The sequence below is a fragment of the Phyllostomus discolor genome, chromosome 1 (assembly GCF_004126475.2).
Source record: "Phyllostomus discolor isolate MPI-MPIP mPhyDis1 chromosome 1, mPhyDis1.pri.v3, whole genome shotgun sequence".
NCBI lineage: Eukaryota > Metazoa > Chordata > Mammalia > Chiroptera > Phyllostomidae > Phyllostomus > Phyllostomus discolor.
Genome location: NC_040903.2, coordinates 73,253,162 through 73,281,007, shown reverse-complemented (window position 1 = coordinate 73,281,007; position 27,846 = coordinate 73,253,162). Strand labels below are relative to the sequence as shown.

Genomic DNA, 27,846 nt, shown 5'->3' with positions numbered 1-27,846 from the left:
CTAAATAGGAGACTGAAGTAAACAAAGGAAAAATTATCATACCAAAATAAAAGACAAGAGGCATGATTGAATTAGGCTTCAAAAGCCCCGGGAGAAACTTATAAAAGGCATATATGCATTTACCTGGTTTTTATTCTTTCATGATTTACTTTCTAATTTTATTCACTACCATCTGATAATTGCATGAAACACTTATTCTAACCATGGGCAATTTAGACCATTTTAATTTTATTTCAAGGCCATGAGACAAAGGAACCTATTTATTGCCTAAGGGGATTTTTTAAAAAAATAAAAATTAAAGCTTAATCTTTCATGTTTTAAAGCATAGATGGTTTAAAATCATTTATAATAATGCTGTAGGAAGGCTGTTCCTGGGCATGCAAAATTGAAATGATAAATTTACGATTATTAAAAGAATTAATAGTTTAGGGGATTGAATTGTCCCTTTCCTTTCTGGATAGATTTGTCTGAAGCGTTAAGAGGCAGCTTTAAAAACAGGGTAAAACCAAGCTTTTGCAAGAGTGATGCATTTCACAGTTTGACTGGGTTGTTAATGGAACAATAATAAGCCCAGCTTTTTGTTATTTAAAAATAATAAGCAAAGGCATTGGCCTTGGGAACTGCTCCCCACCCCCACCAGGAAATTGCTCTGATGAAGTGGAGAGTCATGAATTCTACTAACCACATTTTCTGTGACTTTGAAAGAGTCCCTGATGGAAATTAGACAAATAATTTACTTTCACTTAAATGCCAGATTTTTTAGTTATACTTAAGAAATATAACTGAAATGTAGATTTAAATCGTTTCTGCTGCTACACTTCAGGATTCTAATGAAATACTTTCAGCTATTATGCAAAGCATTCCTCAATAGAGAAGAGAAAAACCACTCTCAACGGTGCCTCACTGAGCAGAATCTACAGAGGAGCAGATGCAGCGGAGGGAAGGACACCTTGCCAGGGGTAGGTTGTACTAAGAGCAGGAAGGAAGGGGATAATCTCAGGACACACTGTCCCTTTCATTTGTCCCAGGAAAAAACTGAAAATGGTCAAATATGTCTGAAATTCCTTAAACACTTCAGCCACCTTCCTGGGCTAAGTACTGCATGTTAAGAAGGCTATGACATATCTGTGCTCCTGACCACACTGGAGGGAATGGACGTGGATCCACAATGTGGACCTCACCTCACCTCTCACCCCTCACCTCTCATCCTCTCAGCATCAGGGACGGCTTCCTTGCTAGTTCAGGACCACGCCAAGCTTCCTCCTGCCTCGCATCCTTTGCACTTGCTCTGTCCTCTGCCTGAGTGGCCCTTTCCGTAGATATCAACATGGCTTCCTCCCCTTGGTTCAGGTTTCTGCTCCAATGTCACCTTTTTGGAGAGAGAGAGAGTCTCTTTCCTCCCTCTTTATTCTCTCCACCTTCCTGCCCGGTGTCTCTTCATGGCGCTTATCCATCACGTCCAGGGGACCTCATTTGCTTCTTGTCCAAGTTACCCTGACAGACCAGTAGGCTGTCAGGCAGAAGGGACTGTCCCATCCCTTCTGTTCACTGCTGTGCCCCCACTCCCAGGGCTCCCAGGGCAGCACCTACCACTGTACCAGCATTTAAGAAGCACCGTCTATCAATTACATCATCACAGCGATCAGCTCACATCCGTTTTTGCACTTGGCTTCTTAAACTGACAAGTCCTCTTTTAAAGAAGAATGAAATGTTCCAATATTAATTTTGATTCCCTGGAAACACGGCACATTCCAGCACAAACGTCACGACAGTGGGAGGTGTTTTAATCAAGTCAAACGAACTCTCGCAAGCAAACAAAAGGCCACATACCCTTAACACAACTGTCAGAACAGTGGGATAATTTTAATGTAACTACAGTATTAAATATGTGAAAGTTAGAGTTAAAGATGTATGGTCCAAACTGTGGGCTATATGGGTCTTTGCCATTGAAGGAAGTTTTCGTAATAAAAAAGGTTTTCTTTTTTCTACCTCTTAACAAGGACTTGATCAGTTTCTCCTGGCTATTTTCAACAGCAGGGAGAGAAGGTAAAGGCCAGGATTGGAAAAATCAGAAAAATTTACTTTAGACAAAAAAGTTGATACTGCTTTCTCTTAAAAAAAAGAGCAAAACCTTTTCCTTTTTATAGAAACAAAAAAGTGTTCAGGTTTTGAGTCACTTTTAGTTCTTTTTCTCCAAATAAAATATAGTTAAAAATATTAGCCTCTGACTAAAGATATAATAAAATGTGTGGTGTTTTAATGGAATCATATCATGGTCTTCATAGGGGAAGTAAAAATTCTTATTTGAGAAAATACTTTTAAATCCAATTTATAAAAAGATACATCAGAGTTTTTTTTTTAATTTGTTTTTAAGATAAATCACTATTATTTTTATAAGGAGGGATTTATTTTCTGAACATGTTTATTTCTTGCAAGGGCCACTACAGGCCTTGTTTAAATAACAAAGGCATCACATACTGTGTTAGCACTGTAACTTGCTGAAACCATGAAGTTGTTTTTAGGAAGACCGTTTGCTGCCATGGTGCGTCTCTGAAGGCATTGGAGAGAATGAAGTCAGCACCCCCATGGGCTCTGCTATGAGATTACAGTACGTTCAGGACAAACCCCCGCTTTGCCTAGAAGTCTCCTGGATTTCTCCCTCCGAACTGCACGCACAGGGAAATGCACATCTCAGATGCACAACGATTTATAAAAGGACCAAGGGCCCTTGCCTTTGAACCTGCCAGAGGGCCTCATCGCTCTCTAATGTCAAAAGCTGTACGAAAGCTGGTCCGCAGTGTGCTGCAGCTTTCATTTTCTATTTTTCTGAAAGAAAACCTCGAACTATTACATAAAAGTCCTTTTCAACACTTAGCTAATCTTTTTGGCAGAACCAATAGAGGGTCACGAGGTTTCGAAGTTGGAGAAAGCTTGGAGACTGTCCAGGCCAGCTCCTCCACACCCCAGAGGAGGCCTTGAGATCATTTATCAAGGTTTAGGAAATTCAGGGAGAAAGAGAAGCCAGGGAAACATTTCTTAACAAACAAATCATGGTATCCAAGCAACCGCATTATGTCAGGCTTGTATGAAAGAAAAATGGCATCTGCTTTTGAATAAGGCAACAAAATTTCTGAGGAAAAAGACGTCCAATGATGGAGTCCAGAACACGGCCATAACCAAACGACCAAGACGGTTCCTCTGGACTGTGGATTTTAGAATCAAATGTGAAGAATGGTGAGGGTGTCAAATCACACTGGAATGATTAGAGATTTTGAGCTTTAACACAAAATTCTTAAATTGCTACAAAAAGAAAAAGGATTAAAAGCGTGACTACGAGACTGAGGGTCTTCATGATGGTGAAGACTTAATGAGGACTGAATGGACAACATATTTTTGAAGCAACATAAATGTGTGAGAATCACCAGCGTGGTGGATTCTCCCAGTGAAAACATTATTTTCATTGGGAAATAAACCACATCCAGTTTGAAAGTTTGGTTCTTTCGAAATAATTAGTGAAAGGAGCTAGCCCTGATGCCCAAGTTCCCTGGCTGTCTGGACACATGTACCCTGCACCCGGTACCCAGGTGCGTGCAGACCTGAGTGTCCTCTTTGCTGTGTCCTCTTACCAGGGCTGGTGAGGGCTCCCAGGGCGCTGCTCGTGGTGGACAGAGGGTTTGCATTGGTGGTGGTGGCTGAGGTCTGCGCTGCGGCTGCGGCTGCCGCCAGCGTGGCCAGGTTCTGTAACTGTAAAGCATTCATGCCTGTGGAACAAAGAGAAAGGGGCGGCTTTAGCAACAGGCCCACTTTACCAGGCAGATGATGACAGCAGAGGCCCTGGGCAGTAAGCCCTTTGACGTGTGCCTTGGCGACTCGTGTGTCACCTAACTTCTCAGCAATCACCTCCCTGTGGTGCTGCCTGTCCTAACCCAGGACACCCTTCCCAGCTGCATCAGCTCAGGGCTGGAGAGATCACTGGAAAAGACAAGTCGAGATTGCTGTGTGGGGACTGGCCCCAGCAGGGCCTTCCACCATGAGGCTGTCAGGAAACAGTAGGGTCTGGGCTTGGGCCGGGGGAAGGTGAGTTTAGGGGTAAACTATCAGTCTCTAAGCTTGACAGCTGCATGTGGAAGGTATCTGAGAGAAAGACACAGTTTACTGGTGAAAAGTTCTTGCTTTGAACTTTTGGGGCTTTGGGCTCAGCTACTTTACCTGCTGTGTGACTCTGGGCAAATTACTTAACTTCTCTGGTTTCCTGTTTAGTGAGTGGTAATAGTAATTGTATCTTAAATTAAAAGGGTTTTTGTGCAGATTAAATAGATGAATGCCAATTACTTAGCACAGTGACTGGTGCAATGTAAGCTCCTAATGATGTCAGAGAACATTGTTATCGCCACTGAACTCCTTTCTTTAGACATATCTTACATGTGGCCATGCTGGCGTGGGGCTTGGGGTCTAGAGTATTTGTCATAAGCACTTTTGGTGTCTTCTCTCCTCTTTACTTCTACAGCTCAATTCAAAGCTCCTCTGAACATTCAAAGTCTTTCTCCATGACGCACTTCACACCAACGCACATTTGAGAAGCACAGAGCAATGGCTCTCTCCTCAAACGGGAATTTTCTATGGAAAGATATTGGAGTTATCAGCTTAATTTTGCCTTCTCTTCATGTCTCAAATACAGATACTTAATAAAGGTCTACTGAGCAAATTTAGTCTGCTGTGGAGTGCCTAATGATAGCTTCCATGTGTTGGGGAAGGGGTGTGGATCGAGGGGCGAGAGAATGTTCTAGCAACGCACCTGTGAAGGCCCCGCATCACAGTTGTGGAGCCCTTGGCTCAGCGCGGCTGCAGGCCTCACTGACTTTGCTCCTCCAGCCTGACCCCCTCTACCAGGGTTTATTTCCACTCAGTTCTTGATGTCTTTGCTGCAAAATGGGCTCTCATTTTCCTCAAAATGATACCCTATCTTCTAGGAGATGTCCAGCTCTCTTGGCTTAGGGTGAAACCAAACACTTGTTTTCCCAAACCCACTTAGTTCCTGGGGCTTCCCAGAAGCAGGACAGCAGCATTAGTGGAATTCTGTGAGTCTAACCCTACTTTCTCAAACCCAGGCAGGTGGGAGCAAAGCTCTTTAGGGTCGTATTGTTGAGAATGTGAGAGTAAAGAAAGCGCTGCTCTCACTGTTCAGTCTTACTTGAGGGAAACTGACCTGGGGGAAATATAGGAGCTGCCTGGCTTCAGTGCAGACCCACCTGGACCTGAGGGCCCACTTCTGAAAGCTGCTTGAATGCACTTCACACCTGAGTGTGATGTGAGTGCAAGCGAGTCACGTTGCCTGGAGCAAGGAGCGTGTATGCGACCCATCTGCTCCCTCTTGGTCCTCCAGTGACAAGTGTTCCCTCCAATGTTTCAATGATGCAAACCTGATGACTGGACTGCATGACCCACAGCTGACTGCACAGACAAGTGCAGGGATTGGCACTGAAAGTGAAACCCACAATGTACATCTGGCACTGATCAATGGCACGGAGAGCCACTCTCCCAGGCCCAGGCCATGGGGTCCTCACCAGGGGTGTCTCCTCTGAGCTTGCCCAGGAGGGAGCCACCTCCCTCAGATATCCAGCGCTCAGACAGCAGAGCTGGGGGGAACCTGGTCCCCTCAGTTGGGTCAGAGGCTCGGGTTAGAGACCACAGAGCCTGTGGTGGCAGAACCTCCTGGTCAGGGCAGTGATCTAGCTATAGCTCACACCACCCTCTGGTGAAGACTGGGAGTTTGCATTTGTGCATTTAACACATGCACTTTCTGGGTGTCACCTGCAAGCTCCCTTATCTCCTTGTTTCTAACTCCGCGGTCATTCATTAATCATATCTCCCTTTGAAACTTTTTTTGTATATTCCTTAACTTTGTAACTAGATACTCAGTTCCTTGAGGACAAAGATGTTGTCTTATCAAATCCACCTGAACACACACACACACGCACACATACACACTGCTGCCTACATAGGGGGTGATGGGTGAATGCAGGAAGGATGAATGGAGAGAACAGATAGCATGGAATTTTCATGAATTTCTCTAAAGAGCACTGTCCACAGACCCAACCAATTTTAGTTTTCTCCATGTTTCGTCAGCTCTTCAGTATCTATAACATGCCGAGTATTGACTGTTTCTCTCAATCATTAGATAAACACTCTACACATACTTATGGGAAGTATACGTATTCCTTACCTCATCCACCAGCACTCATCACAGGTCCTGGAGCCCAGCTGCCAACACTCGGGTTCTCACCCCACTCCCCTCCCCACTTGGGAACGTTGGCTGAGCCCTGTGTGTTCCCCCTCCATGTCCCCTCTGCCTTTCCTCTCCTCTGCTCCCCACCCTGTGCCACCTGGTTCAGCCTTTCCCTCCCTCCAGCTAGAAAGGCCAGGCAGAGGGATCAGCTCCAGAACACCACACTGGGGGCGAGGGGGGCACTCCATTCAACAATCACACTGCGTGGAAAGGAACAAGATATGGGCCAAAGGAAGCAGAGATGATGTGTGGAGAGGCCACTGTTGATCCCTAGCACCAGAGGAATCTGGGGGAGAAGGAAGGGGGGTTAGGTAGAGAGAACCAGCAGGGAGTAGGCCCTGCATTTGCCTGCCCCTCTATATGTCTGTCCGTCCATCCATCCCACCTGTCTGTCTGTTACTGAGTGACCACAATGGGCCAGACCCTGGGTACCACACTGAGAATTAAGCAGAAAACAAGAAAGTCCCTGCCCCTGAAGAGGTGGTTGTATATTGGGCAGGGAGAAGCCAGGAACTGAGGAATAGTCCTATATCAGTTTCTGGAAACAGGCCCAGACTCAGGAACTCTTTGTCACTAATCTCTAGTTTGATGGCATGAGCCAGAAGCACAGAAAAACTGAATGTGGGGTGTCCCAGTGGAGGATCATGCCTCTCCTTCTATCCTAGTTATTACGGGGTCCTGGTGGGCAGACCTCAGCAGATCCCACAGTGCTCCCTTCCCACTCATCCCAGACAGATGTGCTCAGTATACTACAGCTTCCCTGCCACGTTCTGGGTGGGGGCTGGTCCCAGCCTGGATACCTGCCCTCCCACTTTTGCTTTTCTCAATGCAGAAGCAGCCCTTCTTTGCCCTGTCCTGAGTTCCTAGGGCCTAGGATGCCCAGCCTTCTCTGCTGGTGACAGTGTGACAACTGCCATTTACTGGAGGCAGTGTGGCTGGTCAAGAAGCGTGCAGGCCCTGTTCTCAGACCCCTGGGTTTTGGGTCGGGGCTCTGCCTCACCTACCTCACCCCGAGCAAATGTGCTCAGCTGCCTGTGCCTTGGGTTTCTCAGCAGCAAAGTGAGGACGGAACAGAGCCCACCATGCCCACAGTACGTGTCCCCAGCAACTGATGTCTTGGCTCCTCCTGCCTCCCACAGCGCGGGAGCAATCATCCACAGTGTGGTCATCCCACTTAGGAAGGGGGCTTGGGGGCCACGCAGTTTCCAGAAAAGGCATCTGCCCGGAGTCAGGAAGAGGGTTGGGAAGCCCCATGCGGACATGCTCTACCTCCTTGACTGCCCCCAACTCTCCCGCACGCTGACTGCATCACCGCTGTCTCTTCAGAGGGCCTGCTCCCGGCTGGAACGAGGTCTCCCTCCCTTTAACTCTGCGCTGGGCCAGCACTGGGGTCCCATAGGCCATTAACAGGGGTTTCTGCTTCTGTGCACTTTGAATTCACATTTCTGGTTCTTTTTTTCTTTTGGGGTGTCTGAGTGCATCCTGTCCTGTCCTCTGTCTCAGCTCCTTTTACAGGCCCCTCTGAGTTCCCCGCCTGCCCAGGCCCCCTTCCCCTTTCTCGGCTGCTCCCACACAATGATCCAGAAAGGGCACCAGACGGACAGTGGGCGGCCTCTCAGGGAACACTGGGTCTGGTGTGGCACACAGCTCTTTGCTAAGACGGAAAACCACCACTTGGAACCTCATGAAGAACTCTGCTCGGATGGGCATCCCTCAAAACAGGGGTGATAATCTGGGTGACTAGAAATACAAAACATTTAAATAAGTTTTATGAAATCCAATAGTGTGCCAAGAGCAAGATGGCAGGGGAAAAAATGGAAAAGTTGGGAATACAGGGATTCCACATTTTTCATTCGTTATTTCGGAAAAGAGGGTCCTTATCAAAATGAAGAAATGATGCGGAAAACAGATGTGCAATATGCCTACTTGAAACTTAAGATTTAAAAAAAATTATTTATAAGGAGAAGGGCATGAAAATTTAATTTAATGTTCACCCTAGGTAATTTTGTGTCTTATTGTTCATAGCAATTACCATAAATCTGCATATCAATAAGCGAGAACAGATGTCAGTTGTTACAAGTGCTTGCCAATCAGGTCTGTTAGAAAGTGACAGATGGGTGGTTATAAAACGTTCTCATAAGGCCCATTAGCACATTCGCAGGAAGTGTCTGTGGTGCAGGGTGGGAGCCAGTCCTTGGGAAGCACAGGAATCCTTGAGGGTCCAGGATGCACACACAACTCACACCTCGGGAGGGTCTCCCATGCCGGCTTCTCAGCCTCCAATGCAGCTTTTAAAATGACTTTCCTCTCGCCACGTATCACACTAAGACAGTCTTCTGTAGGAATGGGTCTCGAACTGACAAAAGCATTGCGATGTTGTTGTTGGAAGCAAATATTCACACTCTATAATTTTATTGCTACTTTTAAAATGTGGACTAGATATTCTGAAAGGGAATTACCAGCAGCTGTACTGAGTATGAGAAGTAATGTGAACGCTTTCTCTTGTTTAGCAAAAGATACTCTTCTTTAGCCATTGCTTCATAATCTCTGTCATTTCCTAACAACAGCCCCTTGCCCTAGAAAAAAAATTCCCCTAACAGAAAGTAAACCACTCTTAACATACTTCAAATGTTGTTCAAAATGAAGGGAGGCACTGTCTCTGAATTGCTTCTTTCTGAGCAAATTTGGGGCTCTCCCTGCATTTTTTTATGTACAGCTTGGACTTGACCTGTTATTTGGCCTGGCAAACCCTCTGCGCAGGTGAGCCGCTGCAGCTGCACATGGGCACACATGCCTGAATCCGCTGAGACACTGAGCCCTGCTGCACAGGCCTGGGGGCAAGAGAGCTCAGGTTTCAGGGTCAGGCTGAGTGGGATGTCAAATTGGGGTCAGCTACTTGCCCAGGTCATAATTTTGGGCAAGTTTCTTAGACAAATCTCCCTAAGCCTCAGTTGTCCCACCTGTAAAATGGGATACTAATGGTCCCTACCTCATAAGGTTGTTTGATATTTGGGAATTCTGTATCCTAGTCCATATTATGCCCCTAACTGGTGCTGTGGTCGCATGCTACTTATTTCACTTTCATACTTCAGTTTTTCCAATTATAATGTAGTGACAAAGGGGTGCCTTTGTTTTAGGCATTCTATGAAGGTAAAGGGCAAGGCTATTTCAAGGAACTCTGTTATACACAAAACCGTAACATAGCACCCTTGTTTTTCTAAAATGATCCTCTTTTGACATGATAGTTGTTACAAAGAAATTAATGATCAAAAAGCCAATTGTCCCCCATTCCTTCTTCTTCAGGGAAAATTCATACTCTGAGCCCAAACTCAGGCCCAAGTTTCTGAGATTTGAGAAATTCATGTAACAAATACAACTGTTGAGTGAAAAAATGGACAGGTTTTTACTATAGGTTTTAAGAGGGAAAAGTCAATTTCAAAGATGCAAAAAAGGTCCACATGAAAGTATTTAGATGATTAAGATTTGATCCCAATCTATTTTCTGCTTTTAAAGTCCATATTTAATAAAGGCGTCCTTTTATAAAATCATGGAACACATTTCGAGTTACTTTTAGTTTGACAGAAAAGTACAGTTCATGCGTCATTTAATTTTATTAATGCAACTGCTTAGTACCTTGTCATCTAAAATTTCTTTTTCTGCTTTTTTTTTTGAATTTATTTTATTTTCTCTTCTAACAGCAAGTGTTTTACTCATTCGAATGACACATTTCAGACTCTGGTGATAAACCTGAATCTCCTCAAGGATAGACCATTATGTTTTGAGAGCTGTTCACAACAAAATATTATTAGTTTCTGAGACGGTATTTCACTTGCTTTGGTGAGTGTTCCACACTGGAGTACTTGAATTTTATATGTGAGTTTATTATATGGTGCCGTAGACACAAAACCCGAGTCTGAATTGTGTAGGTGCCCACTAGCACAGCACCACAATCTCAACCACTTGATGAGCATTTTACCAAACTCAGGTGGGGGCTTGGGATCCGTGACCTCTGGGCTCCTTCATGCCCCTCCCACGTATGTGCAATGGACCATGTGTGCCATGACATGCGTGATGGACAAACCCTCTAATTTCAAATCCTCAGTAACTTACCCATGAACATACCGTCCTTAGCTTATATAATGTTTTTTGGTTTTGGGCTTTTTTTTTTTTTGGCTTAGATGTATAAGGCTAATGCCAAATTTCTTAATTAAGAAACCAGGCATTTAACTTAAGTGCCATTGGGAACATACCCAAAACATAAATTTGAGTATGTCGTTTTATATATTTGTTTCCTCATTTACTCAAAAATAGGCATGAACCCCTCTTACAGGAGTGAGGGCTGGTATCAGCCTGGGCCAGCTCCCCGGGCTCAGGCTCTGACGACTCAGGAGTGTCAGAGGGGAGGAAGGAAGGGGAGGAGGCGAGGGTTCTGGGGCACCCCTCCCACAACTAGGGAGTTGGGGGTACTGCCTCCAGAAAGTGGCCTCTATTACCAGTTCACTTTGTAATGACTGGCAAAGACAAAAGTTAATAAGCCTTTTGGGAGATGACCAAAGAGCAGGATGTCATTTAACTTCACCTTATTGAAAAAACAAAAACAAAAATAAAAAACCAAAAAGAAATCCCAAACCATGATCCTTCAAACACTTGGGAAGGTGAGAGTTGATTATGTTTCTGAATGAAGGGCACGCTTTATAGAAAAATCACCCAGCAGACAAAGCCTTGACACCTACATCCTTAATACTCTTATGTTCAAGGCCATGGCCCATATGGACTGCTTGGCACTTGCTTTCCCAGTTTGTGCAAACGCAGGGCACTGGATTTAACACAATGAAGATTCACGAAAGGGGTATTTTGGAAAGCCCAGCACACTCAGAGAGTGCCTTAAATCAGCCACCTGCTCCACTCACCTTCTAAGGTGATTCCCAGATGCCCTCAGTCTTTCAGTGAGTGCGCAAGGCATGTGAGTGCCGACATCCCGACCGGTGGCTGGTGAGGTGAACACAGAGTCTAATGAAAAGTGACAGGGTGCACCATCCACCCAGGAAGATGTGTTTGGCAGTAGCCTGAGGACCCGGTGACCTTCTCTGCATAATTCAGCTGTGGGAATTGGGGAGCCTGAGGCTTCCTCGAGGCAAAGACCCTAATTTTGGATCTGGGTGGGTCCATACTATTAGAGGAGAAACAAATCTTGCATTGGCTGAAAATGTGACAAATCTTATCATTTATTTTAAAGCTTGCAATCTGGAGGTTTTCTCCTTTTAAAACACAGAAAACTTCCTGAATATTTTACTCATGTCTTCACGGAACTAAGAATACATTAACCATTAAATATGAGTCTTAGCTCCAAGGCTAGCTTCCTAAACTGTGTCCACAAAGATACTGATGAATGAGTTAACTGCTTATCATATGAACACATATATATTTTTTCCAATAATCCAAAAGCTGTGCTTACAACAGAACAAGCTGGCAGTGCCGATGAACTGAAAGCCCAGAGAATAATCCCGCAGTATTTTCAGGGTAGGCCAATGCGTCCCACCAGATGACAGGTCACCATTAGCCTGCGAGGCCACAATAAAAGGCTGGGCTGATGATCACAACACGCAAACAAGGAGAAGCCTACATACGCTCATCGGAAGTCTTTCCAAATCCATTCAAAGTGAACCAGGAAAAAAAAAACCAAGGACGTGTATTTGGGGGAAAAAAAGAGAGGGGAAAAAAGGAGTTTTCATAGTGACAGATAAAGAAATCTGGCTTTTATTCTGCATATTGACTCAGGGTGTCCTTGATTAAAACAAACTGCCTTATTTTAATGTGCCAAAAATCTGTTCTTCTCCTTGCCCTCACTCCCCACCTCTCTGGAAAGAAACAAGGAAAAGCTTTCTCACCGCTCCTCGCGGCAGGTTAATGGCACCTGTGTTCTGATTTATTGCACAAGCTGCCGTCCCTGGCCTCGTGGTAAGTTAGGATATCAGCCTGGAAGGTGACACAGCAGGAGTGACCTTTCACTAATCACTGCACCTCAGTTACTACTGACACAGCTCATTAGAAACAGAAACCCTTCATGAGCCGGCTTTCAATCCAGCCACACTTTGATTTTCTAGAGAACAAAGATTATACTTTTGCATAAAAGCATCTGATGCCCAATTCTGTCAAATGGGGTACGAAAGTGAAAAAGGCGCCCTGATAATTGTCTGTGGATATCAGGGGACTGCGAACTGTAGCACAGATAGGCCTGCAATCTTGGCTTTCATTATGGAGGTCAGACCATTTTTATTGACTGCCTGTTATTAAAATTTTAGAAGGATGTTAATCATTTTGGCTGCCCTGGATATAAGAATCTTGCTGGAAATTCCCCAGTAGACAATCCCATTTTTAAAAATAAGAAAATGAGTTTACTATGCAGGAATTCTCCATCCCTCCATGTTGTAAGTGTTGGTAATGCCAGAGGTAGGAGAGCAACTTCCCAACAGCTATTCTAATTTTAACATCTGAACCAGAAAGGGAAGAGTGGTAGTAATTGCTCTTTGTTCCCCTTTTTCTCCTGCTGCTTTTCTTTGCCCTCTGAACCCCCTCAAATTCAGACAACAGCACCTGTCAAAAGGAAAGGCAAGGCTTGTGACTTACCAGCCATTTGCTGAATGCCACTGAATGCACCCAGGTTGCTGGAGGAGGTGGCCTGCTGCAGAAGCTGCAAAGGAAGGGAAAAGTGTGCTGTCAGCACAATGTGGAGAGGGGGGCAAAGTAACCTCCAAATTAAACTGGGGACACGTCTTGTTTCCTTTACATTTGTAGATCTGGCTGCTGCTGTCTCTTAATGGACTGAAGGTTCCCAGAGTTAGGGCTGTAAATCCACAATAATGTCTAATCTCTATTACGGAACACAGACATCGTGGAAACCCAATAACACTGCTGCCTTAAAACATTTAATCAATTCACTCTTTTTAACAACCAGGTGTTACGTCTATTGAAGCCAACATGGCATGACTAATGCTATCTCCCTGCCGTCTGGTAGTTACTGTAACTCATCTCTGTCAGTTGAGGTCCGTCTCTTCTACTTCCTTTCATAGCTGTTTCCTTCATCCTGGATTAGAGGGGCCAACAGAGAAACCAGGATAAATACGGATATCAGTGTATCTATTTGCAGCCATGAACATGACCGAGACGGTGCTCACCCATTTTAAGATGGTCTTCACTGGCAGAGGGAAACATACTCTTTGTCAAAACTTAGAAGTACGTGGTGTGATGCTGTACTATGCATTATAAATATATCAGCATCTTTTTTAAAATTAACATATCTGTGAAAAGGTGTCTGCATTTCTCCCTAGAGATTTCAAAAACACATTTTCCTCCACATAGAACCACAGTGGCTGCCACACGGTAAAGGCAGGTGGTTACTGACCTAAAATGCTCCCATATTTGCCCCATTGGCTTGAATTATAGGTTAACATTCAGGTAAGTGTTTGACTTGATTTATTATCTTCTTTCTATCAAGGTTGATCAATACAGAGTTTGTACACAGAAACAAGCATATAGTTACCTCCTCCACTCAAATGTACATAAACACCAACAAGCATAGATTCACTCCAAATTTATTACTGAAAACAGCTATGTGCTTTGGAGGCAAAGACGAATTCATTATTTTGAAAAGAGCTTTCAGAATTTATGTGGAGCTCTGCAAAACACAATGTAGAGGACCACCATTCCTCTGGGCGAGTGAAGGGCTCTTCAGTTTACTAAGAAAAAATTCTCCATGATAAACATGACTCAAAAACAGGGATGTATCAATTGTCTTGAAGGTGCCAAGCAGAGTGGAGCGTCAGTGGCTAATTACACCAAAGGCTCGGTGACAGTGATGTTAGGGGATTAACACGAACAGTCACGGAAAAACATCTCTGATGTTCATCCTCCCCCCAAATGCTGGAATACAGGGGTGGGCAAAAGTCGGCTTACAGTACACGACACAGAGTTTATTCTTGTATTGTTATTTAATTATTGTATTTATTTGTGTTATTTTTCTTATTATTTTGGTATCCTTACTTATGATTTATCTTTTAGGTAACGATGGTTGGTAATTTAATGTACTTTTGCCCACACCTGTATGTTACCTAGACATCACAGAGAGAGAGAGAAAAAGACACACACGCATACACACAGGGGAAGAGGGAGCAAGAGGGAGGAGCCGGAGATTACCCATTCTGATGAAAAATCCCTTATTTTGATTTGATTACTTGGGTTTCCCATTCTTTTGTGATTGTGACCCCTTATTCCCTCCTCCTATTAGATATTTTTAAAAATTAAAGTAACAGTAAATAAGCTTTGAAGATATTTTGAGGAATTAAAACTTGCTGAGGTAAGCAGACCGGAGTGTCATTAAACCATCACTGAGGGTTGTTCCCACCGCACTCTGCTCTCTGGTGAGCCACAGTCAGGACCCGCCGTGCACACAGGCAGGGGGCGCCTGAAAGGCCCGGGTCCCCCACAGATGTGGACCTTCAATTCAAAGTAGGAGAAAACACAGTAAAGCGTGTATAGAAATGTGTTTTGTGAGAGAAGATGAGACTTATTTTCTTTCAGAATACAGAAATCTTTTGCATTGGCGACCACAGAAACATGGCCAGAGATCCCGGTACGCTGTGGGGCACGGGATACATGCCGTGGACCAGGGCCAGGCTCGTGGGTCTCGGCTCTGGGAAACAGGGGAGCGGGAAGCGGGATTCTCAGAAGCCATGAAAAAGAAAGGTGAGCTTGACTTCAATCTCTGATAAAAATTCTTATATGCACGATTAAACATGGTCTGTGAACATCTGAAAAGCACCAGTTTGTGAAAAATAAATTAAGTTACACTCATTTTTTTCCACATAATTTCTAGACTGATAGACCAAGAAAAAGACGTGGCAGCGCATACACAGACTTTTAGCAAGACACTGGCACCCCCCCCCCCCCCCCCCCCCCCCAGTGTCTTTGTGGGTCAGATGGAGAAAGGGTGTGAAAGTGACGGACCTGTGGTCAATGGTTTTAGTAAGGGCTCAGGTGAAGACAGGAATAGCACACTCCTCATTTATTAGTAGTCAGGTGTGTGTCGAGTGGCTATTACATGCCGGGCCCCAGTAGGCAAAGAAGGAACAGGAGACGTGTCTGTTCTCCGAGAGGCAGCCTGGCCACACGGAGAGGACACACAGAGGGCTGCGTCCCGCTGGGCCGCCCGCCGTGTGACTTCAGGCCCAGCGAGGGAACCTTTCTGAGTCTCCCTTTTCTCACTGGTACAGGTGAGTGGGCTGACTTCTCAAAACCACAGGGAGGACTATTTTGCAGAACACAACAGGTTCTGTGACAAAATAAGTCTAGTAGATAATACAGTCCCGGGAGAGAGAGCGTTGGGACACAGACACACAAACACACACACACACATGCTCCGGCAGAGGCTGGGAAGAGGGCCCCATTGCACCACATGAAATTATACTGACAAACATGGAATCCAGCATTTAGGTTTCAAATAGGAAACGGGGTACAGCAGCATGGTTTGGCAGGAGTGCAAGGAAAGATAAATAAAAACTTGAAGGCGTACTGGCTGCCTTCAGTGTAGCATGTGACACAGTTACTGCAAATGCCACTCTCAAGCTACACTGAGAGGTTTTTGAGTCTGAGCTAGGGCCACTGCTCAGTGCTGCTGAGGTCTTACAGGGGGGAATTGTCTTAAATTCAGGCGACTGTATGTTAATAAAGACAGTGACAGAGTGAAATATAATAGGTGGCTCCAGGAAAAATCAAGAAACCAAAAAGTTTAGAGACAATGAAATGTGAGGGATGACTGAAAGAACTGGGTCTATCTGGCCTGAAATCAGATCTAAATTTTTGGTATCAAATAGATAAAGTAAGAAATATTTCATCTAGTTGACAGTTTCACGGGAAGATCCGGGATCACTGAGGGCGAGTTCCATGCGGATTTCATCTGAGGTCCTGACGTGGAACAGACTGACCTCCGAGGCAGTGAGCCCTCCGACCACACTGCCTCAGCATCCTTAAATAACCACCTGTTGAGAAATTTAGCCTTGTGGGACTCTGCTTAGCCTATATCAGGCAGGAATTAAATTAGTCATGTCCTATGCTAAACCACTTAGCTTGAAAAAAACACTGCGCATCAGTGCTGATTTCAGTAATTTCCTGAGACTCAAAGTGCCCCCTAAATGAATTCTTTGGCATACTTGGGGGACAAGTAGGTTGTAAGAGTTGCAGTGGGTATGCTCCCCTGTCTCCTGGGGACTGGCACTGACCAGCCTGCAGCACTTACCGCCAGGTACTGCGGGGTGAGTCCTCCCAGACCTGTCAGGTTCCCCCAGGTGGCAGTGTTGAGCTGTTGCATCTGCTGTGCGAGCTGCTGTTGGAGGCGTCTTTGCTCTTTGTCCTTCTGAGTGTCAGCGAACTTCACCACGATAGGTGAAGAGCAGCCCTGTGGTCAGACACAGCGGAAAGTGAAGAGGGAGTTACAGCCTGGTCGAATCCGCTCATGAAACTCAGCACTGGATCTAGCTTTCTGAACTATCTTGGAGCAACACGGAAGGGTCAGGAATGGTTTTAAAATGGTTTGATATTCCTTCTTCTTCTCTGAATTGTACCATCAACAGAAATTTCCAGATACTGTCATTGGTTTCTTTGGGGATCTGGTGGTCGGTGGAGCCATTTGTTTTCTTGTTCTCTTTATTATACTGCCTCTCCTTCCTTCCTTCTTCATGTGTCTTCCTTCAACCTTCCGAGGACCTCCTCAGAGACAAGAGACCTCATCAGTGTTCTTTAACTAAGCTTCATAGTTTACCCGTATGATGGGCCTGTTTTGTGTGTCTGCCTCTTTCCACATGTGAACAGGGGACAAGCTTGAGGGCGGGAGTTGTGATGGGAATAAAAACATCTCTCATTCATTTGTTTTTTCACTCTCTCCAATTTTCAGTTATGTATTTTTAAATTGGAACTGTGGGGATCATATTGATTCAGCAACATAATCAGGAGAAGTGGATTTGTTTTTAGAAACACAGATGAATGAAGGAGATATTCACAGAACATAGGCAATGACCAATGTAATTGTTCCCATGTTTTCAGAACGATCTCTCTTCCTTCCATATCATATCTACATTATCCACAGTCCCAGAACTACTATGAACCAAAAAAAAAACCAAACCAACAACCCTCAAAACAAAAAGAAATGCATAGTTTAATCAAAGGAGACATAGCATTAATGGTAGAGGGAGGAGTCTACTTGACTTCTTTTTCTAACAAATCTCAGCCTTCTAGGTGCTTCTTCCAGGTTTCATTTCCTTCAAAAGGAAATGAGTAGGGGCGGTGAGGAATGGCCAAGGGTTATATAATAGGGCGAACTCATGTTTGACACATGAAATCATTAGGGAAAAGAAGGGCCCAACTCCTCAAGGCCTGTAGAGGCCTCCTTGTGGAAGGAAGCACCTTTCAGACTGCGGCACTGGGTAAACACTCCGCAGAAACAGTTCTTCCTCCCTCCCCATCTCTTCTCCTTCTTCAGCGTAGCTTGCCTTCACTTTTCATCACAATTAAAGCTGTTAAAATTTTGCTGAGGTAAAAAGAAGTAATTCTACCCAAGTGATTTAAAAAAATTTTTATTGAAACTCAGCATGATAATAGACCTCTCTCACTCCTCTCAGAAATTTTATATTCCTATTTAAATGAGCTTTTCCGTTCTCTTCCCTTTGGGTCACGTTTCTTTCTCCTAGAAAACAAACTTGCATTTCTTTATCACCTTGGGTAGTTACTGGGGAGGCAGCTATGAAGATGTGAGGCTGTCATGTCTGTTGTTACCAAAATATGTGAAAGAATGAGGTGACTTTGTTGAATTCCCAGCGTGTTGGTCTTCAGCTCTGGTAGTCAGAGTCACAGTGCAGAATGTTAAATGTCAGAAAATTGCACAAAAGTGGTATTTCCACCATTTTTTAAAAAAGCTATGCTTCATTTTTCTTCATCTGCTCCATATTTCAGCACTTCATTCCTTAAAGGGGGCAAAATACTCTGAAGAGGAAAATTATATAGAGAAAGGATTTTGCATGGAAAAGGGTTATTATGGCTGTACCAAACTGTTCCATAACAAATGATAGCATCTCCTCCTAACAGTACATTTACTGTTGTTTTTCTTCTTCCTTAAATATGAAAAGATGATATAAAAGCAGAAAATCAGGCCAATATTATAGCTCAAATAGTACTTGTTTAAACCATGAAACGGAAAAATGGGATAAGAATAGATTGGAAGAAAGTAGAAAAATAAAAGGTACAATATTATAAATTAATTATTTTAGAAAATGTGTTTTTTAAACTTTGACATTTACATCATTTTCAATTCAAATCTCTTAGATAATACATCTTGATTAAAGATGTGAGCCAGAGTCCTGAAAATAATGTAATTCGTTAAAAAAAACAAAACAAAACAAAACATACTTCAGTTGTACCACTATAATGCAATTGCATAATGTATCATTTTCCATTCGAATGTCAATATTTTTTAATTAAACAAGACATTTAAGTGTCTGAGGGCCCCATTCTTTAAGCATGGATGTCCAGATTTCAAACATGTGCACCAAATTTGATTTTTATAGTAGGTATTAATAACAAAGGATCAAAAACTTAAGAATCAGTACACCCCATCCTGTACAGCAGAACCTTTCCACTCTGAGAGCCTACCGTTCCTAGGGTCAGGTTCACACCCCGTCTGCTTTCTGTCCTCCAGCTCCCCCTCTGTGCTAACAGGGGAACCCAGCCCCGCACTAGCATTCTGTGGCTTGGCTGGTGGAGAGGGGGCACTGAGTGCAGAGGCTGGAGTGGCAATGTCTCTAACAGAGCTGAAAGAATTTAGACTAAAAAATTATCTAAGATGAGACCAATTCAGGTACAAATCACTCAATTATGGAAAGTAAAAATAATTAATGATGAAACACATACATGGAAGATAATAAATACAGGTAAAGACTTTCTTTTTCCTAACAGCACCTGTTTTAATCTCCAAACTGAAATGGAGCTGGAAATCAGACTGATCCACAGTAATGGAACAGCCCAAGTTAAGAGAAAGGGGGAGCAAAAACTGTCACACAAGTGACTGCATGTTGTACAAGACTGGCTTCCTAGGTACTGCAGATCCTGCTAATTATCTCCTATTATGGCCGGATTTTCACCTGAGCTTGCCTTCAGGTAGGGGGGTGGGAGTATCTTAAAAATGCATTGCACTGAAAGGAAAACACAGCGATTATATAAGATATGTTAGGAATATCAAAGTCAAAATGAAGTTCGAAAAAGACAATAGGCTTTGCAATGCTGATATCAAAACTCAGAAAAGTACAATAAACACTTAGTGACAAGGCCATGCACACTCATTCCCCCCTTCCCACCCACCTTTTGGCTCACCATAAAAAAGGTGCCCACAAAACATGACGCATAATGAGCATTTAGCTCCCAGCATGCTTTGGGAGATGCAGCATTGCAAAAAACAAACAAAACAAACAAATAAAAAATAACCCCCCAAAAAAATGGAGGCCAAAAAAGAAGCTCAGTCAATAAAGAAATTTTTGCAGATTAAATAAAATTGAAAATATTTTTTCCCCAAAGATGAAAAATATAACTTCAGATAAAGCCACAAGGCCACCTGTGGAAAAGATCACCCATACACAAAGATACAGTGTACATAATACAGCAGCACATGCACTCCCAAATGATTCTACCAGACAGTACAGAATAAGTAACAGCATATCACTCTTGGAATGCTTTTGTGCAAAATTCTGAAAGGCCATGACCCAAATCACAGACTAAAAGTATAGAGCCATCTATCTTACATTGGTGGGTGAACACCCATGCCAACGTATTTATCTTCCCTTAAATCCGCTATGTCTCATTAGGAGACCAAATTTGAGCCTTTATGTTTCTGGGTTATTGTTCATTTTTTCAGTAAGGAGACAAATCTAATTTTTCAAGGCATTCTCATCCAAGAGTATTGTCACTTTTTAAACGAAGTGGGAGAAATAGTTAATTTCTCCAACATTCTTAACGCAAAAACACAATTCTGTTTGACTAAAGAAAACTTGATCCCACATTAAAAAGCAAAAAGAACCCCGTGAGCACAGGGCAAATTGCAATTTGGAGTGGGGATTGCCCATATTTAATCCGTACTAACCCTGGGCTGAGGAGTGGATGTGACCCTTTAGGTACAAAATATTACTTGGCTTGAACTGCATCATGACCTTACATGGCAGACCCTTGGCCACCGTAATAAAAGGCTCAAGAAATAATAGAGAGCAGGTGGAAGGCTTTCCTAAATCCATTTCAAGTCATTAGGAGAAAGATTGAGAGAGAGGAGGGAGGGAGGGGGAAGAAGGGAGAGAGAGGGAGAGAGAGGGGGGGAGAGAGAGAGGCAGGGAGGGAGGAAGGGAGGAGAGAGAATGAGTATGAATGAATGGAGGAAGATGGTGAGTTTAAATCTGTGATTGTCATGTGAACGATGCACACAGGAGAGAACTGCGTTACCATCCCCATCATTTGCACAAAGAAAACAAAGAAAGGGCAGATGATACAGTACCTCCATGGTCTGAGACTGGTGCATGGCTTTGATTGCATTCTGTGCCATTGCCCTTGTAGAAAATGTGACAAACGCACAGCCTGTGGGAAACAAGGGGACAGGGAGCAGGAAAGACAAAAAACAACAAGACAAAAGGGTTGGACGCTTGTTAAACCAACACGGTCTACGAGAACTGCCACAGGACGACACTGTTCTCAGTAGTACATAAAAATAAACAACTTCTCCCTTTGGTTGTATAGTATTTTGCTTTTTACTCACAGTGCTGACTTGCTAATCTGACCAAAGTAGAAAGATCTGCTGATTGATTAGTTTATTTTTTTAAATGGAGACGAGGAGAAGGAAGTTGGGTACTCTTTCTAGCCATGGGTTTGAAATTAGCAAGATCTAGTTTACATTTTCTAGAATAAAAAATTGTTATTTTACATTTTCTGCCAGGCTGATTATCTCTACTTAGGGCATAAACATATTAGGGCTCTGGATTTCAAATTTTAGCGTTGATTTTTAAGCAGCAAATAATAAAATCCTCCAAGGGCAAATGAGCATAAAATTCCAAGAGCTCAAAATGTCAGCAAATAAATATATCTAATCTCTTCTGGGTAGTTAAAAAAGTATATGTCTATAAATATACATTGATGACATTCAAATGTAAACCAATAAACCAAATCCTGCACAAACCAGTACTTACTAATTATGAACAAAAGCAAATGCTGTATTATTCTGAGAAGACTCAACACTGCACATAAAGCAAAAATTTTAAATTTGCAACGGATTTTTTTTTATTTGTGTGGAATCTTTGTGACTTTTGGAAGTTTTGAGTTTCTGATACATACCAGCAATTTGACCTAAGATCTAACATTCACAAGACAATGTACATTACTTCTCCGAATGTCTCCTGTGAGACTTATGGCACAGTCCATGGCTATTTTTTTCTTTTCCTGAAAAATAACTAGACTCTCCAGTGCCTGTCCCTGAACCTCGTAGCCACACTGGGCACTGTGCAGGTCACTGCTGCAGCTACACAGCTCACTGCCCTTTTCACTAGTAAAAACACCGCCTTTTGAAATTCACATTTTATTCATCATGCACCCTTGAGCTTCTTAGAGAAAAAGACTGTGAAATTAATGCAGATTCAGGCTGATTTTTATAATAAAACCATAGCACACTAAAAGCTGAGCTGAAGCAACGCAGGCTTATTTCACTTAGGATCTCTAATGACTTTAAAAGTGCATTGATTTTCAGCTTGTTTAGCCTTGCACAGTTTGAACTTAGGTATCAGAGAATAATTTAGTGTTCCACTCAATTTACTCAAAACATTATTATTATTACTACTTAAAAGATTTCCAAATGAAGCAGATCTAAATACAGAGGCTGAAAAGCCTGTTGTCATCTCAGAGTGAAGGCAAGAGAGTGGGGTTCTGGCATCGACACGGTGAGATGGTTGCCTTTGTTGCCAGGACACCTGACAGAATGTTCCCCGTCTAAACAACCAGTGGATGGTCTGGTTTGCATAAATCCATTTGTGAGCCCTAAACCCTATTTCCTTCTTTTGCTCTACATGCGTACCTGGTGAGATTATCAAGTCAATACTGTACTAGCACCTTTTAACCAAACAACAATGCCTGCCCATTAACCCAAAAGCACAACAACATCCAGTCATAAAATAAGTCAATGCATTTTTTGGCATTATGCTGCAATTTTTAACACACAGAACTCTCAGTGCATGGGTGATTGATTTTGTGTTTACCTCCCAGTAAAGCTGGCCTTCTGAGGCCTGAAGTATAGCTCACCAGGAATGCTTAGCTGGGCAGAGTTCTCTGATGTCAGAGCAGCTGGTGAAGCTTTTACTTAAAGACACTGGCTGCAGGTTTTGCATCAATAAAAGCAATTTGGTGACCCACGCTAAGGCACCTAGATGATGTGTGTAAGAGAGAGTGAAACAGGTGACAGGACCTCTACCGGCTTCCATACTCGGCTCTATGGTGAAATGACGGTGTCCCAGATTTACCATCCATTTCAAAGGAATATCTCTTTGAAAACATTGTCATCATCACAGATGTTACTGAAAGAGGAAATAACACCAAGAGATTTTTCTTGTCCCATTTCTTATCTTGAGAGCACAATGGCAGCAAAAGCAAATGATCTAATGGAGATATATTTGAAACCACGTGAAGCCAGGACTGACTGCTTTTCATAGTCAAAAGAACTGTTTCATTCACTTCATTTGCTCTTATTATCCAGGAACATGTGCCAAACTGACAGCTTCCAAATGGAGGTTCGGAAGGCATTAAAAAACAAAATGTCAACAACAATCAATAAGGCACAGTTTACGCATTTAACCACAATTGCGGAACAAGCGGGACTTTTGTAAATGACTTAGAGAGAGGTATATAGTAATTAACAGGTCTAAAAAGAAGAGTATTAGCAATAAAACAATGAAATTATACCTCTATAAACTCAACCCATTGCCCTTTCGGGTATGAAACCTGCAATTAAAATCCACTGACACTTCTAATTATATGATCCTCATCCCAGCCAAAAATAAATGATCTGCCAGACCTCATGACTTCTCTAACCTTTTTATCCTACTGGCAGTAGTACAGTAAGGGAAAAGTCGTCTCCTCTGTGGCTCTGTCAAGTTCTGTACTGTGCGCTGTGCTCGGTTACTCAGGAGAGAAAATTACTGTGTCATTTGTGAAGTGAGAGTGCATGTTGAAAACCTTCGCTCTCTATGCTTCTCTGGATGAAGTTAAGCAACTTCAGAACCGAATGTTTCATGGATTGGTGGCTTTTTAACCTGTGTAATTTCTCTAAAACAACAGGTCATGGTAGTGCTATGGTTTGATTTCAATTTTCTTTCAACATCGCTGAAAATGCTGTAGTGGCTATTTTGGGGTTAGACCTCAAAAGTGTGGCTTTTCATCCACAGGAGCTCCTGCCACCAAGATTGGCTGCTGGCTCCTTCTGCAAGCTGACCAGATGCCTGTCTGTGGACAGAAATAACTTAGGTCATAATTATCCCCTTTTCTACTAAAAACGAACTGGGTGCAGTGGGGGTCACAGGGTCTTGACAGGACAACCGCCCCGATCTTGAAAGGTCTTCTCCTTAACTTTTCTAGCCTGTTATGTGTGCTGTCTCAGCAGCCAATTCTCAGGCTACTGACCAAAACACAAGAGAAAGTAGATTTGGGAGAAAAGATACATGTACCCTAACAATGAAGCTACATTTTTGCAGGGGGCAGATGGGTTTGATAAGATAGTCTATATATTACCATCTTAAGGCCTCCAAAAACATAATAGAAAAAAAAAAGAGGAGAAAAATTTTCATCTGTAAATGTGGACAACCTTGCAATTATTTATTGTCTCCATTTTCAGAAAGTGAGAGATTGCTAATAGAAATGAAAGGAGTTTAATTCCTTTTATTTCGGCGAGGTTGCCTTCTTGCTGCTAAAACAGATAAATGATTGACTGGGGAAAGGTTTCTCAAAGTAATTTCCTCCTACAGACAGGATCTAGGGAAAGCACGGGGCCCTGTCACAGAGAAGATTTTGGAACACATCTATTACACTTGTCATCGCAATTGAAAGGATAGCTTAACTCAGGTGTTCTACCTTTTCTCTGGGCTGCAAGAGGATTTTTAGAGAACTAGATGAATTCTTGCTCTGTGCACACAAAAAAATACAGGCACTTCAGAAAGCATGTACAATGCCCGGGCCTCTTTTGTGCTACTTTTCTGAAAAAGGCACAGCAGCCTGCTGTATTTCAACAGAAAAAAGTGTAATTTAAAATAACGTGTGTAGCATGAAGGAGATTTCAACCTATGCAGAACTTGTTTATAAATTCTCATTCTGCCAAGGAAAGATCATAATGCAGCCAATTTTCCTCACTGCATCTTTCTGAGCAGTGGCAGGGGTTATTAAACACATGTCTTCAGCATAGTGATAATGGAGCACCACAATTAATACTCTGATCAACCACTCCCAATGTTGGTCCATTTATTTTAAGCTGGCATGGAGAGATCATTCACTTATGGCACCCAAAGTTGAGGGTGGACTAGGACTTAATAGTTGGCACAATCTCATCCCTGAGATGAGAATGGAAGATTGTGTCCAGAGCAAGATTACAAGGTATAGTTAACAATCTAGGGGGCATCTGATTAGAGTTCCTACGTTTCTGAATGTTAAGGTATTATGCAGGCAAGACTAAAATGTTCTGACCAAAACTGAGTCCTTCACTGTGCACACGTTTCATGAGTCCAAACCCCTATCCTAACATCCTGATCAGATATAACAAAAACAAATGAGGATATGATGGCTGAATCCAGTCTATGCTCGCCAACATCCTTGAAAATATTGCCAATTCATTTGTCAAGGGTTTTGGCAGGAGAATGCTGGAATACCATAAACACAGCTGGAATATTCTTAAACAAGAGAAAGTTACCTTAAATGGTAGTGGAGATTTGACTACAGTTTTTGTGAAAGAAACATGAAATAAATTCCATCATTGTCTTTGAGTTACAAATATTCAGTTGCCATGGTACGGAAAACCTTGTAAACTGTGCCCAAATAGTCCCTTCTGACTGAGAGGTTATGGGTGAGAACAAAGGTGTATTTTAGGAAATCAGCATGCTAAGGTAACACTGTCACATAAATGCACTGCCTCAGAGCCTCAAGCTTTGATTCCGAGAGCCTACATCTCCTTTGACTCGCCACGTGTGGGCTCCCAACACGCTGCTTGCTTTCTCGGTGAAGGCTCATGCAGCAGGCCTGCGAGGTCGATCTGCCATTGCAGGAGGAGCTGAGTATTACGACTGTGCTTGAAAGCATCTCAAACCAAATCTTTCAAATTAGAAAAGATGGCAGAACAGGTTACTGCCCCCAAAGGGGAAATGCATGTTTAGATAGATAGTGGGCATGTGGCGTGACGTGAGGCAGAGTCCTGCTACTTGCTGAGTGGCTGCAATGTGCTTGGCAGGTGCTAGGTGCTGTGTGTGTGCAGTCGTGACAGTTTCCTGAGTGTGGGGGTGGAGAGCCCATCCTGGAACATGACACAGATCTGGGTGTGGGTGAGTAATGATGGGACTCTTAAAATAATCTTTCTTGCCAACAGGTAGGTCATGCCTTTTTTACAGACAGTGATTCTCACAGAAAGTATAGTACGGCTTGATAGGTACCAAGGTGTGGGTCCTGGAAGCCCACTAGTCTGCCTCAGTGAAGGGCACTGAGTCAACAAGCCTGGAGAAGCATCAGCTCAATACCTCCCAGGGAGGAACTGAAACCACTGATGTGACAGAGAAGAAACGACATTAGACACCTGTGAGAGAGCAGCAGCATGCTTGTAGCTGAAAAGCAAAAAAAGAAAAGTGAACCACCCAATAAAAACTTTGTTATTGACTAGTTTATACCCTGGCTTAGTTATTAGGCAGTAATTTTCAGAGCAGCCAGGCTTTCATTTCACTTAATTTTTATTTATTTTTGAAACAGCTGAGCCAGCAACAGGCACTGAGACCAGAAGTGCTGAGTGCCCTTTATCTGTGGTGCCACTAATAGGAGACACTTATTAATATTTTATTGAAGAGCACAATTCTTTAATGGAAGCAAAATAGTAGCATAAAAGAGAATTTTTCCTTTAACAAATACAGTGATTCAGGAGCAGTACCCTGTACCCAGGAGTCCCTGGGTTCTGCTCATTGAAAAACCCACCACTGTCTGTCTTTGTATTTCAGAACAAATGGTTATAAATTAGTATTTTCTTTTTTGCCATAGGGAATCTCATCAGTTCACCAGAAATTACTTTTCTGTTAAAAAAAAAATAAGAGGGTAGGGAGGAAGCTTCTGCTCTCTACATTGAGCCAGCATTTGCATAAAATAGTGATGAGGGTCTTCCCTAACTTGTTTCAGGAACCAGCTGCTTCTGTCTAGGGCCGGTCAATTCATGGACCAAATAGCTGATCACACTGGCCAAATTCTCTCGTCAAGTCTTGTATCCTGCTCTTTTCTATGCAAGTTGGGGTTGCTTTAAAATCTCATCTGCAGAAATAACTCACATCTGCTCAAGGAGTTTGAGACACTGCAGGCACCAATGCCATGCATTACTGTCCCCACTGGACAGATGTGACAGGGAGGGTCGCTGCATAAACAGACCCAGCCTGGCAAAGGGACAACAGAATTCATGCCTTCCTAACCCACGGTCAAGGCCTCCAGTACACCACATGGATGGTATGCTTGTACAAGTCTCCCACATCGCTAACCAATGATGCATTGAGGTACGCAGGACAGATGTTTCGGCTACCACCATTTACAAATGGGGAAACTGAGGGAGAGACATAAGAAGATGAAATGACTACAGTAACATTCATGTCAGGAAAAGTTCTGGGACGGGACATGGGGGTCTTCAACCCCCAAACCACTATAAATTTCACTAGGAGTAAATTTAGGGCCTGCCTTGCTGTTCTGAGTGCCATGAGCCTTGGCACATGAAAAAATACAATGAAAACACAGAAGAGTGGCTGAGAACAGTAACAGGAAAGAATGGTGGCTCTAATTATGGAATTGGCAGCAGGAAGGCTTTGGAAAAATATTACTGTGTGTTTCCTACATATTTTATCCTTTGTTCAGCCATCCTGACTTTTCCCTTGGTATTCTCTGTCCTGGTCTGTCTGCCTAAGTGGGCACATGTCTGTCATAGCTGCAGAAGAACTATATGATCCAATATGACTAGAGCTCTCATGGTGTGAATTTGCTAGGATGGAACAGAGGGACTAGGATGGAAATCCAGTGTCCTCCTGCTGGGAGGCTGTGCAGGAGCCAGAGGTTGTGAGGGTCACCAGCATGATGCACTATGTTGGGTGACACTGGTAATAGCACAAGTGGCATGCTACAGGGTAGGTGGAGGCATGGGGTCTGCTGTTTAGGGATCTCCCTCAACATCGTATCTTGCTCAGTTTTTGGAGAACCCCATCTCTTCAGTGAGGGTTACGTAACAA

General features: G+C 43.2%; 1 protein-coding gene and 1 long non-coding RNA gene across 14 annotated transcripts in view; one reads left to right on the top strand and one right to left on the bottom strand.

The window, feature by feature from the left end:
* CELF2 (CUGBP Elav-like family member 2) overlaps window positions 1-27,846 on the bottom strand; it is a 501,843-nt gene that overhangs the window by 42,246 nt on the left and 431,751 nt on the right. For 12 of the 13 annotated variants that reach the window (XM_036024602.1, XM_036024612.1, XM_036024607.1 and 9 more), the window contains 4 exons: window positions 20,865-20,944; window positions 16,578-16,736; window positions 12,914-12,977; window positions 3,627-3,761 (listed from right to left, as the gene is read on the bottom strand). In XM_036024602.1, coding sequence (XP_035880495.1) covers window positions 3,627-3,761; window positions 12,914-12,977; window positions 16,578-16,736; window positions 20,865-20,944 — 438 coding nt within the window. The remainder of the gene's footprint in view (window positions 1-3,626; window positions 3,762-12,913; window positions 12,978-16,577; window positions 16,737-20,864; window positions 20,945-27,846) is intronic. The other variant, XM_028507272.2, reaches the window with a different exon arrangement.
* Window positions 1,820-12,019, top strand: LOC118500320. The gene is made up of 3 exons (XR_004902884.1): window positions 1,820-1,955; window positions 10,617-10,618; window positions 12,009-12,019. It is a non-coding gene; the product is annotated as an uncharacterized LOC118500320 (long non-coding RNA).